Here is a 16,938-nt window from a genome sequence, read left to right as displayed (position 1 = left end):
TGAGCAAAGGAAATACGTTTTAAGGGGTGGTAATTTACTTCTCAACATGGAAGGGTGTTATTGAACTTTTTCCTTATGTATAGTATAATAGGATATAGTATTCGTTGTTTTTTTCTATTACTGCAAAAAGTTTTTTATATCTACATATACATGCAGAGTGCCCTATTTAGGTTGACGCGACAATATATCTCATAGACAACTAATTAAAAACAAAAACTGAAACATATTGTTCCAGGATTAGAACGACATTATTAGCTTTTTAATACGTGAGCGTTTTCAAGTCCATTTCATGATCAACCTTTCTTCTTGTATCAATGGAAACCTATATTTCTTATTCCGGAATCTTATTTTACGTAAAATTACAAACAACTTTCATTTAAATCATTCCTTTGTACGAACTCTGTCTTTTATTGATTTTTCAATCATTTTTTATTTTCAATCATTGCCAAAAGCAGAATTTAGTTACTTTTTTCTTATTCAGATTTCGTAATATTTTCATATTTTTTTTTGTCAATCTGAGTAATTAATAAGCAGCATTGAAAATACTGACAAATACTATTAGAAGAAAAATCATGTTGTTTGTTTTTAATTAAGTTGATAAGAAATTATGGAAAAACTCTGAAAGCTGTATTAGATGAATATAAAGAAATTTTTCTATTTTCTTTTATTTGACAGATGACATTATTCTCAATATTATATAATTATATATTTGAAATATTATATTAGTATTAAGTAAATAATAAAAATGTTATATCAATGGAAATACAAAGAAAAAATATTGAACTCGTAAATATTTCAGAAAGCTTTAAAGCAACTTTGCTACGTATCTTTATTATATTTTAAGATACGTTTTTTAAAAATTTAGATTTGACACTGTAATCTTTCATACATCCAAAAGTAGTTAAAATTCTACTGCCATAAAGGACATTGTAAATATTAAGAAAGAGTAAATAACAAAATATAGTGCTTCAGTTAATTTATATACAGGGTGAGTTATCTAACGATTGCACCTCAAATATCTTTGTTGTTTTTCAAACTACGTTAAATGTCTCAAAGAGAAAGTTGAATGGTTCAGTTAAGCTCATATAATACCAACAATATTTTTTGTTTCTGTGTTATGCTTTTTACAGATATTGAACTACCCCTTTTTAAACACCTATAATGATAGTCCTTTTCATTAGGAATTCAGTAATTATAATTATTCAAGGTCATTCAAAGTCTCGGATAGAGAAAACTTACAAGATTTAAAATATGCAAGCAAAATACGTTTATCACAAGTGAGACTTGTAAACATATTAAGGTCACATTCAATGTTATTGAATATTTTAGAAATTTTAGAAACTGACCACCAAAGATAATGGAGGGTATGTAAATGCGTGGTGTGGTATTTTAAACGGCAAAGTAATCGGGCCACACTTCAAAACGGGAACGATGACAGGACAAAAATACTCTTAATTTTAGCAAGAAAATCTGTCAATTTTGTTGGAAGATGCCTCTTTACGAAACCGTCATGATATGTGGTATCAACATGACGGCTGTTCTGCTCATTATGTACGAGTAGCAAGAGAAACGTTGGATTTTAGGTTTACAAACCAATAGATTGGACAAGGTCGAACTGTTTCATAGCCAGTACGTTCGCTTGATTTAAATCCACTAGATTTCTTCTTGTGGGGTCTGCTAAAAGAGACCACGTACACGAATGCTCCAACAGTTGAAGATATACTTTAGCATATCATCACAGCATTTGCAAATATCTCCTCGCATATATAGTTGTCACAGTTCAACATTCCTTCAGAGTCCGTTTACAATAAAATATCGACGTAAACTGCCATCGAACATTTATGAAAGACAGGTATTTTGTTTTCATATTTTAAATTTTGTTTTCTCCGTCCGTGACCTTGAATGAACTTGAATAATAATAGTCACTAAATTACTAATGAAAGAGACTATCATTGTAGGTGTTTAAAAAAGAGGTGGTTCCATTTAAAAAAAATGAAGATAACCTTGATATTTCTAAAGAAAATGACAACAAAAACAAAAATTTGTTTGGCATTGTATGAGCTCCATTGAACCATTCAAATTCGTCCTTAAGACATTTGACGTATCTTTAAAAACAGGAAAGATATTTGAGGTGCAAACGGTAGGTGACTCACCCTGTACATACAGGGTGTTTATTTCATCCTACACATTAAAATATCTTCGTTATTTTTGCTGGTACAAAAAAATGTGTCAGAACAAATTTGTTTTGTTCAAAACTAAGAATATTGTGATTCATATGTTTTTCTCTAAAGGTCATTTTTACCGAGTATTGAAAGTCATCGCCATTTTTTACACATTAATATCTGTTTTCTATGACGCAACACCTATGTGTTGCACCTTTCTATGAATTCAACGACCTTAACACTATGACTTTTAAATGAGCTTGAGTGGGAAAATACAATAATTTTATTTCTCGCATAATGGACTGGACACCTATCACGTTTAAATCACAATCTTCCTCAATAATGCAATAATGAAGTTTTTACTACACCAGAAAACATGACGGGAAAGAATTGTACATACTTGCAATATCATTCCTTCAGTGATGATTGACAGTGCAAGCCAAAGTTTCAGATCCCGTGCCCGAAAATGTGTCGAAGTCAATGAACAACATTTTGAATACTTATTGTAAAGTAAATAAATTTATTACTTATGGAGAATCAAAATTTCTAAATGTTTTGATTACCTTCAAGCTAACGTGAATTTTTCACTCAAGGTCATTTAAAGGTCATAATTTCAAAGGTCGTTGAATTCATCTTAATGTTGTTATGAACTGAAATAAATGTTTGTACCGATATGTCTCGACAATGCCTAGCATTACGGAAATTTCCCTAGTAGAAACATATACAATTATAAAAAAATTATAATCTCCGCCGTAACCAATAGCTGTTTGTAAAGCGACTTTCGATAGTCGGCGGTGGAATGTGCTGTTCCAAAAACTCGCGTTTCAAGTTGCAGACATAGTTTCAGCAAAAAATCCAAACCATATAATTTACATCCGGTGCACCGAATCGCGTAGGCATCGTTTCTAGGAATTTCTCTCTTTATAAATCAAAATTTAATCTTCCATATTATACATGTGTATTGTAATAACCTCAATCATCTAAAGTACTACGAGATTCAAATCTAAAACATTTGGTTAGAGTAGTTACGTGATTTTTTGAGATAGATAGATCGGTATCTGCTGTTACAGTTGTCGTTATAAGAAGAGTATCATCTATAAACACGTTGTTATCTAATAAAGGCGACATGGAAATATTCTATTATTCCAAGTTGGGAACGTAACTTAAAAAATTTCACCCTCCACTATATACATAACTACACAAGCCATGTGTGCATCAATTTGGCATATCGGATAGGTGCGAAAAGTCGACAGAGAAAGCAGATGTGACCCTTACTCTCTCACTCTTCAAACATTGAGGTTCAACTTTTGGGTTTTGATATTAATAAGAATGTAAAAATGTTTAACTTTTAGAAAACGTATTCAATTGATTAAATATGAAATATGCATATGTTCGCACCAGTCTTTTGCTTTTCTTTGCAACCTTTCAAACAACAAGTTCCCATCATTATTAATAATTATTTCAAAACTACATTCACACAAACTGCACGTAACTTCACGTGGATTACGAGGTTCGATAGCGTTTAGTAGCGTTTCAGCGTCTGATACCATGTGAGCCATTTTAAATGATTATTTTTTGCCCAGTGTGACGTCACATTTGGGGAGTTATCTTTGCTTAGCCGAGCTCGTATATTTTCTATACACGCACTATATACATACATGCTGTGTCAAGTATGTAGTGTATGTAGTCTAAGGTATAAGAGCACAACCTACTCTTAAACTTATACTCTTAAACTTATGAATCGTAAAGAAGAAATTATAATTTTGATGATTGGAAAAACGGAAAAATGTTGCTGAAAATGTTGGTTTCCACAACATTTTTAAAAAATATCGAAGTCGATTATGTGAATCACATTCTTAATAATTATTACGTTTTATGATTAACTTTTGTTAAAGATGGATGAAGGAAAATTTTGCAGACGAAAATATAACCGCGGTAGCAAAGTGGAAAGGTACTTTGCACTGAGTATAGTGGATATAGTACCGAAAGACTACCGAATGATTGTTGTGGAAAATAGAGAAGATTATGACGTCGTTGTTGTTGAAAAAGTAACATTGACTAAATGTCAACTAATGGATGCAATTAATTAATGGATGCAATTAAATGACATTATGCTTTTAGGTAATAAAGAAAATTATGAATATAATTTATATCTTAATCTGTCTCGTTAAAATGGCGGATTATGAACGGTAAAGACATAAGCTTCTTTAACGACTGAGTCTCGTATGACACCGAGCAAAGCCAATATAGCGTTAAAATACGCGGTACGCATTTTCAAAGACGGATAACTTTTGATGAAGCGGCACGGTAGTAATCAGAATGCCAAGTACAGTAGTGTCTCGTAAAAGAGCCGTGGACAGTCCCGATGTGGAGCTCTTTTACGGGACTGGTATACTATTTTTTTGCCTTTCATCCTCGGCACAGCAAAGCGAGGAATAGAGACGAGCCATAATTTTCGTTCGGTGCTGCCAGAGTCATGTGCGACAGGAGAACACATTCGACTTACACTTATCATTTAATTGTTAGATCGCCAAATGTGTTTTCCCAAGACATTTAGCGATCTAACCTGTTACTTAGAGTATGGCTTACATCCTCGGTCTTTCTTGGGCGTGAAAGCCGATGGGATTTTGCTACAGGTTTCTTGAATTTAAAACCATAAGATCGCATACTTTAAGGCCATTTCCCGTGTTTTGATTTCACGTGCAATTTCGTTATCTGATTTTTGAGTTAAAACATTAGGAATTGTTTCATCTTGAAAAGGTCTTTCTCTATTTTTTAATAGAGAATTTTTCTATTGCAAAATTAAGACAAACTGGGAACTGCGTTATAGTACATTTTACGCTTCAATTTGGATTTCTTATTATCCTTTAAAAAATCGAAGGCTGTATCATCTGTTATACCTCGTATATGTTACGTATAAGTAACTATATAAACGTTGTACATATGTATATATATATTATCCTTAACATTAAAATAATTACTATTTGTAACTATAATTAATGTTTTAGACTGAACAAAAGGTGCATGGCTAAGAGTTAAATTGGAGAATGACTTGTAAATGTATATCTCCATGCACGCTGCATCTATGTAGAGGAACTTCAAGGCCAAAATTAGAACAAATATCTTTTCCCTGGCATTTTTATGGCAAATCCTGTCTTTTTTCTGGTATACGATACTTTGGTAGCACACAGAAAAATGTATGGCTCGTCGCTGTAAGGACCCTCTCGGCCGCTCGACAAGAGGACCTCCACTGAGTGGCGGGGATAGTCACGAGCCTTTTCCGAGGACTGGAACTTGATCGTTTTACGGGACAGTACAGTATATCATTAGATCCATAGCTCAGATCTAAAATTTAATGGTATTATCGCAATATAATGTGGGTACGATCTTTCGATATAAGCCTAGTCTCATCAAAATCGGTGCATCTGTTGCTGAAATCTCATGATGCTATTTTGTAAAGTATAACTTTTAGCATTATTTTTTTCTTGTTAATAGTATGTACGGAGGACTCCTTTATTCCGTCGGAGCATGTGAAGCGGTCCGATAGTAAGCATACTATGTTGGTTGTTTGTATTGCACCACAAGTGCCACCGCATTTAATTTAAGTGTCAAACGGGAAGTAATCATCTGCGTTATTGGTTATTAAGGAAGGATATCCCTTTTCTTTACTTTAAATTTTGATAACAGTACAAGTATTTTCGTATCCAACAAATAATATCTTTAACGTGTGCTGCAGTTTTATTTTTCAGAATGTCTGTACCGATTTTGAAGTAAAATAAGTAACCTTATACATATTTTTATGTACTTTAATGGTCAATAGAATTACAACACTAGCTAAAAGTAAGATCTGTTGAATATGAAAATAATTATAATCGTGAGAAATAAATACCTCTAAATTGTTATAAATAACAAAATTTTAAGTAATATTACGTATTCTTAGAGTTAAAATTGATATCTTTGTATTCTACTTGTTAAATACTATCGATAGCTATAAAAAGAAGTCAAAAATTGATGGTTCCCCAAGATGAAGTTTAACTGGGTAACTACTTCTTTCGTGGCAGTTAAATTAAAAAGGGTGACACCTTTAAGATGGTGCAATTTTAAGAGCGATGACACTTTCAAGATGGTGTAATTCTAATGATCACTGCTGTATACTTGCTTGGTGTCGTGGTATTACCGTGCGACTTGATACCAAACACGACAAAAGTAACATTGGATCCATTGTGTTTCATTTTATTCTTCTACATTTTAATAATAACTTTTCTTGCAGAATCCACGTAACCAATTTTTTTACGTTAAAAAATTTACTTACCTTTCTTAAGCAAAAATAACATTGCTATTATTTCGTATGATAATCTTATGATCAAATCCTAATAAAGTATCAATTTTAGATCATTTATTTTCATTTTCAACAGTTTAGTTATCTTCGAATCATACATAATACGTAAACACGTAATTCTATAAAATTAGTACGAAAAATGACACAAAGAAATGCTTTTCTGGAACCAAAACACTTTCCCATTTCACCGCATTATTTCTAACGATTATTCTTTTAATTACATAATCTAGATCCTTAATACTATGTATCCGTTCCTCTTTTTCTTAAATAAACTGGACGCATGGTTTCCGTTTTGGAGACGAATGAAAAAGTATTACAAAGTGACCCGTACCACGAACTAAACCGAATTTATTACACAAACCTAATGTGCTACTAAAGGACGAGACTTAAATTAGAATCATTTATAATTACGTGGTTCTAAGTAAGAGATGTTTTGTCCACGTGATTCCTAATCATTAACATAGAATCGTGAAAGAAATACATGTTACCCACATACTGATTAGAAGCAACAACAATATAATTAACAGGATCACGTGTTCTGTATTTGGTTTTAATTTTTAAGTAATAAATAAGTGCTCTTTTTTTCCGCTTTTTGAATAGTTCATATGAAGCGATATATCGTTCAAAAGAGATGAGCAATTGACATATCCATTAAACAATGTAAATAAAAAACAAAGATCTACTATTCTTTTACGCTAAGGTTATTGTAAAATGTTACTCGCTTTAATTGATATGTAACAAACCTAAAACAGTAGTGTTGTGCCCTTATTGATTATACATGCATGGCGTAAAGTACCAAACTACCGACATTTGTCGAAGAAGAATTTGTCATTCTATACTGTTTTACTTAAAGTAACGAATAAGTATTATAAAGTCAAATAGGAAGAATATCAGTATACTATGAGAAGTGTAATTTATGGAATATAGAAAGCAGTATTTCATTTCTTTAGGATTATCAAAAATCTGAAGTTGATTAGGAGAATAAAAACTCTGATCTCCATATTAGTGAAAAAGAAAACAAACTACTGAGTAAGAAGTCATAATTTTAACATTTAAATAACTGATGTAATAGAATATAATTCTCTAAATAATATAGGTATCATAGAAAATATTAACAATCATAATTCAACGATTGATTGAATTTTTTTATTTAGTATTTGGGTGATAGTGATTGGTGGAAGTTGTAGTTGATCATTTGAACGAAGCCTTACACTAAATAATGGCAGTAAATGAAATGGCAGTATTTGATTAGTTGTTAATAATTAGTACGTTAGTAATTGAATCGAGTATGTTTTAAGAAGAACACTAAGAGCTTCCGACATATTTTCGTTAAATTAATAAATTTATTAATAGTAATAGATATCTTGAAAGTTAAACACACTGCTTTTTTAATTATTGTACACGTATATTAATTGATAACAAATAACAGGAAAAATGTATACTTTTGGATGGTAGATAAATAAAAACACTATTCAATAATGTCAAAATCAATCCTTAAAGGTTTAATGATTAAATCTTTCTCCGTTGTCGTATTAACCTTAATTTTATTTACTTGTTCTCTTATCTGAAATGTTTTCGTACTATTTCTTGATGAATTTCTGATCCACGGAATGATGGAGAGAAATAAGTTCTGCTCAGTTATATTTGCAATATGAATAATGTTTTAATAATTTGAATATTTGTATATAAATAAGAAGAGAAGTAATACTCTAAGCGCGGCAACTCAAATCAGAATTAAATTTAATGTTAGCTGATTAAGCTAGATAGAAAGGAATAGATTTAAAGAAAAAACAAATCAACAAAAGAAAATAATTAATTTTTAACACTCCTCGTTAATTATTTCAGAGCGTAATTCCTCAAATATTTTTTGAGTCAGTGGTTTAGTCAGTAAATCAGCCAATTGATTTGAACTCATGACAAGTTTTAATTTTATAGTTCTGTTTATATGTTCTTGAATGAACTTCCTCAGGATATCTATGTGTTTCTTCTCTTTTGTGATCTTTCCTTCGTGCGTATTTAGTAACATGTGAATAGCCGATTCATTATCCACGCATAATGTAATTGGTTGTTTCAAATCAAAAATTTTCAGTTCTTTTCCAAAACGTCGAATCCAACACATGTCATCAACAGCAGCCGCAGCAACAGCTCGATACTCTGCTGCAGCAGGGGATGTAGCTACAAGACGCTGTTTTTAAGTATACTATACTACAGGACCTCCTCTTATAATTAAGACTACACAGTTCGAGCCATTTGCCAATGGCTTTTCATAGGCTTATCATTAAATCTGCTTAAGTAGTTTACCGCAAAGCAGATATCTGGACGTGATATCGTGGACAGATACAAAAGGTTTCTTATTGCTTCTCGATACGTTTTGATTTACTTAGTGATCTGTCATTTACATAACTTTCCTCGTTTGTAATCATTTCACGTTCCATGTGCGTTAATGTGAAGTTTGATTCACCAAACTTGAATCGCGAAGAAATCTTTTCCGTATATTTGAACTGACTAACAAAGATTCCATTAGAACTAGTTTTAATTTTCATGCCAAGATATGACATCTGATTTAGCAGATTTCTGTCAAATTTAATTTCAAATTTTTGAGCTAGTTTGTCCAGCAACAAATCCATCATCAACGAACAGAACAATTATGATGCTTCTATTTTGATTGTAATAGATACAGGGATTGTCATCGGCATTTTCGAACTTTAATACTTTCAAAAAATTTGAAAATTTCTCATTCCAGTTCCTTGGAGCTTGTTTCAGACCATACAAATTTTTCCTTAATCTACAGACACGATTAGTCTCATCGTTAAAACCTTCCGGTTGTTGCGTATATATTTACTTCTTCAGTTCGCCATACAAAAAGGCCGCCTTTATATTGAATGGGACCAGTTTCATTTCACTTGATGCTGCATGACTGATAATCAATCGATTTGATGCGCTACAAGCAACTGGACTAAAGGTTTCCGAGTAATCAATTTCCTCTTCTTGTTCAAAACCTCTGGCAACTAGCCTATCTTTCAGTCGACCATCTTCCTTTTCACGCAATATCCAGTGACAAGTTAAATGTTTTGCATGTTCTGGCAATTTCACCAGGTCCCACGTTTTCAATTTAATAAAAGATTCAAATTCGTCAGATATGCCATTTGAGTTTTCAGTGCTTCAGAAACTGAAATATTTTGCATTTTTCCTATTATAGCTATATTAGCATTCTTTTATGTTTGAGTGCGACTCATTTTGTAATCGACAAATCTGGTTGACATTCTTAAGCTTTTGCGATTACGTAGATTTAAACGTACAGCCTGGCTTCTGTTTTTCGTGTCGGATGATGCATTTGAGTCTTCCGAAATATCTTGATCAGAACTACCAGTCGATTGATTGTCGCTCAAACTTCTGTAATTCAAACTTTCAGATTCAGAACTTCCGAAATAGTTTCCCAAATTTTTATTCGGATTCTCTGTTATTAGAATTTCAATATCTGTCTAGTCTCTTCCAACATTCAATTTTTTATTGAAGATTACATTATCACAACTAATGACGTCATCTTCATCTAACAAATAAATCCTATAGCACGAAGAGTCCACATCATATCCAACAAGAAACCCTTTCTTGGATTTCCTTTCAATTTTAACTCGTCTGTGGTCTGGGATTAATACATAATAACCACATCCAGAACTTCTCAATTTGTTTATATTTACTTCACGTCCAAACCACAATTCAACGGGGCTTTTACCTTTCAAGGAGCTAATTCCCGTTTGATTTAGTGTGAAGACTGCATAATTTACTGCTTTAGTCAACAAGTTTTCATTTAAGTTTCTTGCATGCATGACCGATCGTGCTGCCTCAACGGCTGTTCGCATCTCTCTCTCTACTCGACCATTTTGTTGTGATGAATGTGCACTTAGTGTTAGATTTCCAATCATCTTCATAAATACGTCTAGTTTAGTAGCAGCCTCATACTTTCTTTTTAATAAATAGACAGTGCGAAAATGTGAGAAATCATCTTTGAACAGTAAAAGCTACTTTGCTCCTCCTAAAGATAAAATGTTCATTTCACATAAATCGACATAAATTAGATCCAATGGTTCTTCCGCAGTTTTTGTGTTTATGGAATGAGAAATGCGATGTTGTTTTTCATACACGCATCCCTCACATACATAGTCATTCCAATCATCAACGTAACTTATACAATTTTTGTTCAGGATATTTTTGACGTACTTGACATTTTGATGGATTAATCTCTCATGCCAGTTTTTGATAGTGGTAGTCAACAGGCATTTATCGGTTTTATCCCAACAAAACATCATTTTATGTAACTCCCCTTCACGCTTGGCTATAGCTATTTTTTTATCTGGTGTTTTAAACATCGATTTCTATGCATCTGCACTCTGTATGTATCCTTTATCCGACATTTGTGTCACGAAAGAAAGATTAAAGGTTATCTTTGGTACATATAGTACTTTTTTCAATACTATTTCGTTCCAATTTTCACCATCAAAGGCCTCAAGTTCAATGTCTCCAATACCAATTCCTTCTATTTCTGTGGCATCGCCAATTACATTTATTGTAGGTTCTCTATGTTCGACAAAATTTGTTAACCACTTCTTGTAAAAGGTCATGTGCTGTGTCTTGATATCATGAACTATTATGGTTTCCTTTCAAGTTTAGGTGATTTATTTTTGCAATGAATAGGTTGATTAAATAAAGTAAAGTAACGTAAATTGTAGCTGGTTTTACCTCATTCAACTAATTAGATTAACTAATACCCTGCATGCCGAATGAAAACCAGAAAGAAGGAATATAACATTGTCTCATGAGTAATAACGTCTTTACGGTTCTTTTTCTTAGATGAATAACAATATTTATGATTGTAGTACCTAGTGTCTCGATACAAACTCGAGAATTTAAGAAATTCTTTTCGTAGATTAATTTATACACCACATAACAACTTAAACTAGCTTTTTCAAAAGTGAGAACTAGGTAAAGTGATAGAATAGTTCCAGAAAAGAATGGAGTGCACAAAATTCTATCGAAGGGAAGTTGCAATGAGATGACCATACTAAGCGAAAATAGGTGTAGTTTTTATTATACATTTCTTATGCAAAAAAAACTATTTTAGTGACACAATCTTACAGATGTTAGGAACAAAAATATGTATACAAAAAATAATTTTACTCTTATGTTTAGGTTAAAATAAAAAATTAGTTTGCGAGTAACGTCGTCATCTTACCCGACTACTGGATAAGATAGTTCGCATACTGGGGTAAGATGGTTGTATTGATTTAATGAATATAATCCTGGCGATATTTCCTACAGGATAGAGGGTAGTTTATATATTACTTTATACTTTAGGGAATATTATACTTTAGTGAAACATTAATGTATTTTATGTCATGTAATACAGTTAATAAAGTATCTTGTGACCAAATTTGTTTGCTGTATTTTAATTATTAATGTGATTTCGTGACATTTACGTAGATAACTGTAGAATACACAAATTATGAAGCAAATGTATCATGACATCATAAGATGACCGGTACACCATCTTATCGCAGTCATCTTACCTCATAGGTACAAGTTACTTGGATAAATAATATTTAAACAAAATTCAGACATTAAATTTGCTTTAAAATATTGTGTGATACTCTTTCTACATTATACAATGCTTCTCCGTTATAGGCTTACGGGTCGTAGGCTTATCGAAGATATAATACAAATAGCTTTTCGAAGTCAACCTAGGTGTTTGTGGCTCACTTTAGTCTTGTCAAAGGTGCGAGTAACAGTGCAAGTAGTACTTATTTATTCTGAATAATTTCATTTGATGAATACATGTAGAGATGCAATTGTATCGAGGTAATATTGTACATGATTTCTCATACTTTCATTATGGCATTTAATGTAAAAACCATTTTGATTAAATTAATTATTACATTTTTCTATTTCTTCATATTCTTCAAAAAGCATGTCGTACTTTGACATTCTTAGTTTTCGGTCCTACATTTGTAAATACATAATTAATTGATACTTACTTATTAAGAGTGATTTCAGGATCGTGTAATTGACTAAGATCAACAAACGTCTTGCTGTCATGGAAGACACGCAACCTTTGTATGGTCTCCAGTAACAGCCCATCGCAATAGATTTTACTGTAAATCAAAAAGCGTACATTAGAATTTTCGATCATTTATTTTGTTTACTGATTGTTACCTGATGCATAAACGAATCTGATTCTTATTGTACAAAAAATAAGTTTTATTTTATACGAAATTTATGTAATACAGTACCTTCTTGTTGTAAATTCATTATTATATTCGCTATATTTTGAAAATTGCAAAGAATAAACCAATATTGTTTATTATATTCTATTGTTTACGTTTTTAATAATATCCCTGCCATTATAAATTTAGCTTAAGGAAGTACGGTAGTTATGTGACTTTCCGAGATTGACAGGTCGGTATCTACTGTTACAGTTATCGTTGTAGGAATAGTATTATCTACAGACACGTGGCCGTCTAATAATGGCAAGATGGAGTGTAATCCGGATGTTTATCCGTAATCCGAAATTGGAAACGCGACATACAAAATTTCCCCTTCTACTACACATGCTACCATACGAGCCACGAGTACGTGAGCTCGGCGCTTCGAAGACCTGCAACCTGTGAAAAATCGAAAGAGAAGATAAATGTGATTCTTACTCTCTCGGTGTTGAAGCACTGAGATTCAAGTGTTCAAGTTGCCGGCAAGTGACAGAAGTCGGGTACGATTTTTTCAATGGCTCAAATATTTTCTTTTTTCGATTTGTTAAAAGGCGGCAGTGATAGATCTAGTTGTCAACAGACCCGATACGTCACAAATGTTTAGAGTCCCATTATAAGAAATAAATGTATCGTTTTATTTTAATGCAAAATTAAATACAGATAAAATTAAAAATATTTGGATTAAGTATTTGCAAAGACATTTATTTCACATTTATCCCGATAATAATATAGCTACATAATTCACACTCTAGGTATTAAAACCTAACAATAACTTAACAAACTTTCATCCGATTTCTACCGATTCGGTAGTTGTTACTAATACTATTCTGTTCAATTACACCGTTGTACGTACGGAATTTCTGGTGAAATAATGGATACGTACATATTTTTTATACCCTATCTTACAAATGACCACCTGGTGAGACCCCCAGAGATTTTTATGAAATTTGTAGGGATGTGTCTTTTTTTATGAACAATTAAAACAAGTCTAGATACATCTCTTTGGATATTAACAATAGGATTTTTAATGAAGGCTGTTGGTTAGCTGCAGATGATGATTTCTTTTTAAGTGGTAAATTCTACGTTCGATACACCCAGTACGGACTTTCTTGTCCTTTTAAAATATATAGACTGCATATCTCATTATAGCACACATACTGCAGTTGTTTTGTATAAAATTTCATTAATAAAGACATATTTAAAAATATATTTGAATTTTTCTCTAAAGTAAGTACATGTACATACGTATCTAGAGTTTACAGAGAATTAAAATAACGCGTCTGCCGTTGTGACCAAACGCTGCGTACTCAATGCGCCCAACCACATATAACACATGAAAAAGTAAATGCACTAGATCACATACACACGAAAACATTACGTTGTGCGTGTTTCGACGCTGCGTCTAGGCAGTGAAAATTCCTCGATAAAATGTGTTAAATATGCATTCATGAATGAAAATTTGTATAAAAAAGTCACAATGTTTGTAACATATTGTTATACGCAATTTAAATACTTTAAAGAAAAAGAAAATGTTTTTACCATCCTGTCTCTCAAACCTGGAACGTATGACTTACAATGAAAATATTATTTGCAAATCTACCCAATCGCTTATTTTAACGATAGTGTTAACTTCTTGCTATTATAGAATATAGCTGGGCGTATTGTGCGACTGGGAAACGGGTGATTCTATATACAAAAATACTGAGGGTAAAGAACATAACTTTTTAAAAAGATTTTTAGTTTTCAGAAAAATTGAATGTGAAAATTTATCCGATATGTGTGTTTTTGAGTATCACTGGGCTTCAAACACACATACATGGAAAAATAAGTGGTGCTAATGTTATTATTTTATGTATACCCTCTCGGTTGTAACCACGCGTCCTGCTACAGCTACGTACAGATATGTTTTATTACTAGGAAATACGCACAAACACGAAATATTTCACAAAATGTCATCGTTTAATTTTTAGATTCATCTCTCAAAATTTTATGCAACTCTTTAAGGATCGTACTGAAGAGTCCCCTTCTAATTGTAAGTTGGAAAGAGAAAATATTTGTACAATCGAAAAGCTCGCGCGTGACTCGTGCTGCTTGCCCACGACTTGGTCAACGTTTGAGTTTCAGAAGCGAGGGAGTAAGCTTCATTTTACATTCGCCTTCCCTCTTGACTTTCTGAAACTGTCTGAAGTTGTCCGAAACACTGAACTCAGCTACACGTAGCTGGTTCGGTAATGTGTATGATGGAGGAGGAAATTTTCATAACTCACGTCGCCAATTTAGGTATTACAGTATCCAATTCCACATTGCTACCCTTTCTAATTAGGCGTCGTCTGATTCACACAAGTCCAATTAAATTTGTCGTGTATTCTACTCTGTTTTATCGATAACTCAGCAAAAAGCAATACTGAGGCATGGGTTTACGGGAATCGACTTTTCATCGTTATATGAGACGATTTTCAACTGGGAAACTTTACATTCAAAAGAAAAAGTTTAGTGCAGCGCGGTCTGGTCATGATTTCGTTCAAAATATTCTAAATTACGTAAAAATGCTTAAATTTGGCAGCTGTGAATTGTCGATTTTTGCTATAGTTTGTAACGCTCGTAATAATAAGTATCAGCAAAATCTTATTAAATCATGATCAGACCATACTGCATTGAACCTTTTTTTGTGAAATGAACTCTTTTCCAGCTCAAATCTTTCTGATATGACGACGAAAACTGAAAACTGACAGGGTGTAAACCTCAGCTTCTACCTGATTTTGTCGGCAATGTCGCTGCCCTGGCATATCTGGATCTAACCCCTTAATATACATATGTGCATTTACTTAATATACATACTATACCATAGTAACATAGTAATATAACATTATAGTAGATACAATGTGGTAATAGAGCACAACATAGTAATTATAGTAATGTAGTACAAGCTCATCAATGAACCATGAGTCTATAACAAGAACCTACCATAACTTCAGCTTTATATGTATAATTTTTTTGCGATAAATTGCTCTTTAAAGCAATGGAACGAAATGACATGTAACAACAATGCTATTATTCTGGTGAAAATCGATTCTTTGGTTACGTGGTTACATTGCTATTGGTTTATCCTCTGAGTTAAGTGTGATCCGATTTTGGTTAGTTCAAAAGGTCACTTAGCTATAATCGCAATTTGACCTAAATTCTTCCGTGAGGCTTTAAACGTCGATAGAACCAAGGTATTGACAATAAACAGTAAAACTACATTAACACGTTCAACTCAGTAGGTTACACACCGCTAGCTCACAATGTGTGCTTTTATCAATAGATGTGTATTACGCCAGGTTGAACATGGTAATGTAATCTATTAAATATACTTAAATATTCCAATTTATTATTTGATTCTAAAAATTAATGATGTGCACAATTTTTTAAATTTAGATTCTAGAATTTTTAGGTTTTTGATCGTATTAGTTCTAGAATTTACATAGATTTCAAAATTTTAGAATTTGTGTCAGAATTTTTATGAAAGACAAATTCTTCTACTTATTTCAAATAGTGAAATGTAAATTAATTGACAAACTAATCGAAAATAGGGAATCGTATGTAGAAAGACGAAGAGCAAGAACATAATTATTGTTTTTCAGGCCTTTGCTTTTGTTAATACCATGTAACAATTTGCATGTTGTCAACAGCTTATTAAGCTACCGTTTAGTTACTAAGAGTAAATACATATTGTTGCTTTATTGTAACAAAAGAAAGAAAATACGAAATCATTGGACAGCTATGTCTATGGGTTATTTTTATGTGTCCTGTTCTCAGTTATGATTGTTTGTTCGCGTCTGTTAAGTTTATTGAATATTCGTATATGTTACTCCTCACAGTGAGAATTTTTGAAAGCGCATGACCTTTCGAATAAATGTTCCATTTTTCAATAATTGTTTTTGTTAGAAAACTTTTAAGATCTCTATGTGAAGTTTGGGTACATTGATTGGATATAGACAATGTTGAGATGGGTTTGATCATTTTGTCAACAATTTGACTAGTATGACTTCCTTGTTATTCCTTTTCACTGATGATAGTCCGTTTAATGTTTCTTGTATAACTGGATCACTGGTTGTTTGAGCTTTCAAGCTTTCAGTTACACTCGTGGAGTCAGTGAGTATTATATATTTGGTTGCAACATCAGTGTCAATGATTTGGA

At 32.3% G+C, this 16,938-nt stretch overlaps 1 protein-coding gene across 2 annotated transcripts in view; it reads right to left on the bottom strand.

Moving 5' to 3' along the window:
• The window catches only part of LOC143178800 (trehalase), a 204,090-nt gene that overhangs the window by 107,781 nt on the left and 79,371 nt on the right, over positions 1-16,938 (bottom strand). For both annotated transcript variants that reach the window (XM_076377648.1, XM_076377649.1), the window contains exon 2: positions 12,531-12,647. In XM_076377648.1, the coding sequence (XP_076233763.1) occupies positions 12,531-12,647 (117 nt within the window). The remainder of the gene's footprint in view (positions 1-12,530; positions 12,648-16,938) is intronic.

The sequence above is a fragment of the Calliopsis andreniformis genome, chromosome 5 (assembly GCF_051401765.1).
Source record: "Calliopsis andreniformis isolate RMS-2024a chromosome 5, iyCalAndr_principal, whole genome shotgun sequence".
Classification (NCBI taxonomy): domain Eukaryota; kingdom Metazoa; phylum Arthropoda; class Insecta; order Hymenoptera; family Andrenidae; genus Calliopsis; species Calliopsis andreniformis.
This window is presented reverse-complemented; position numbering and strand designations above follow the sequence as displayed.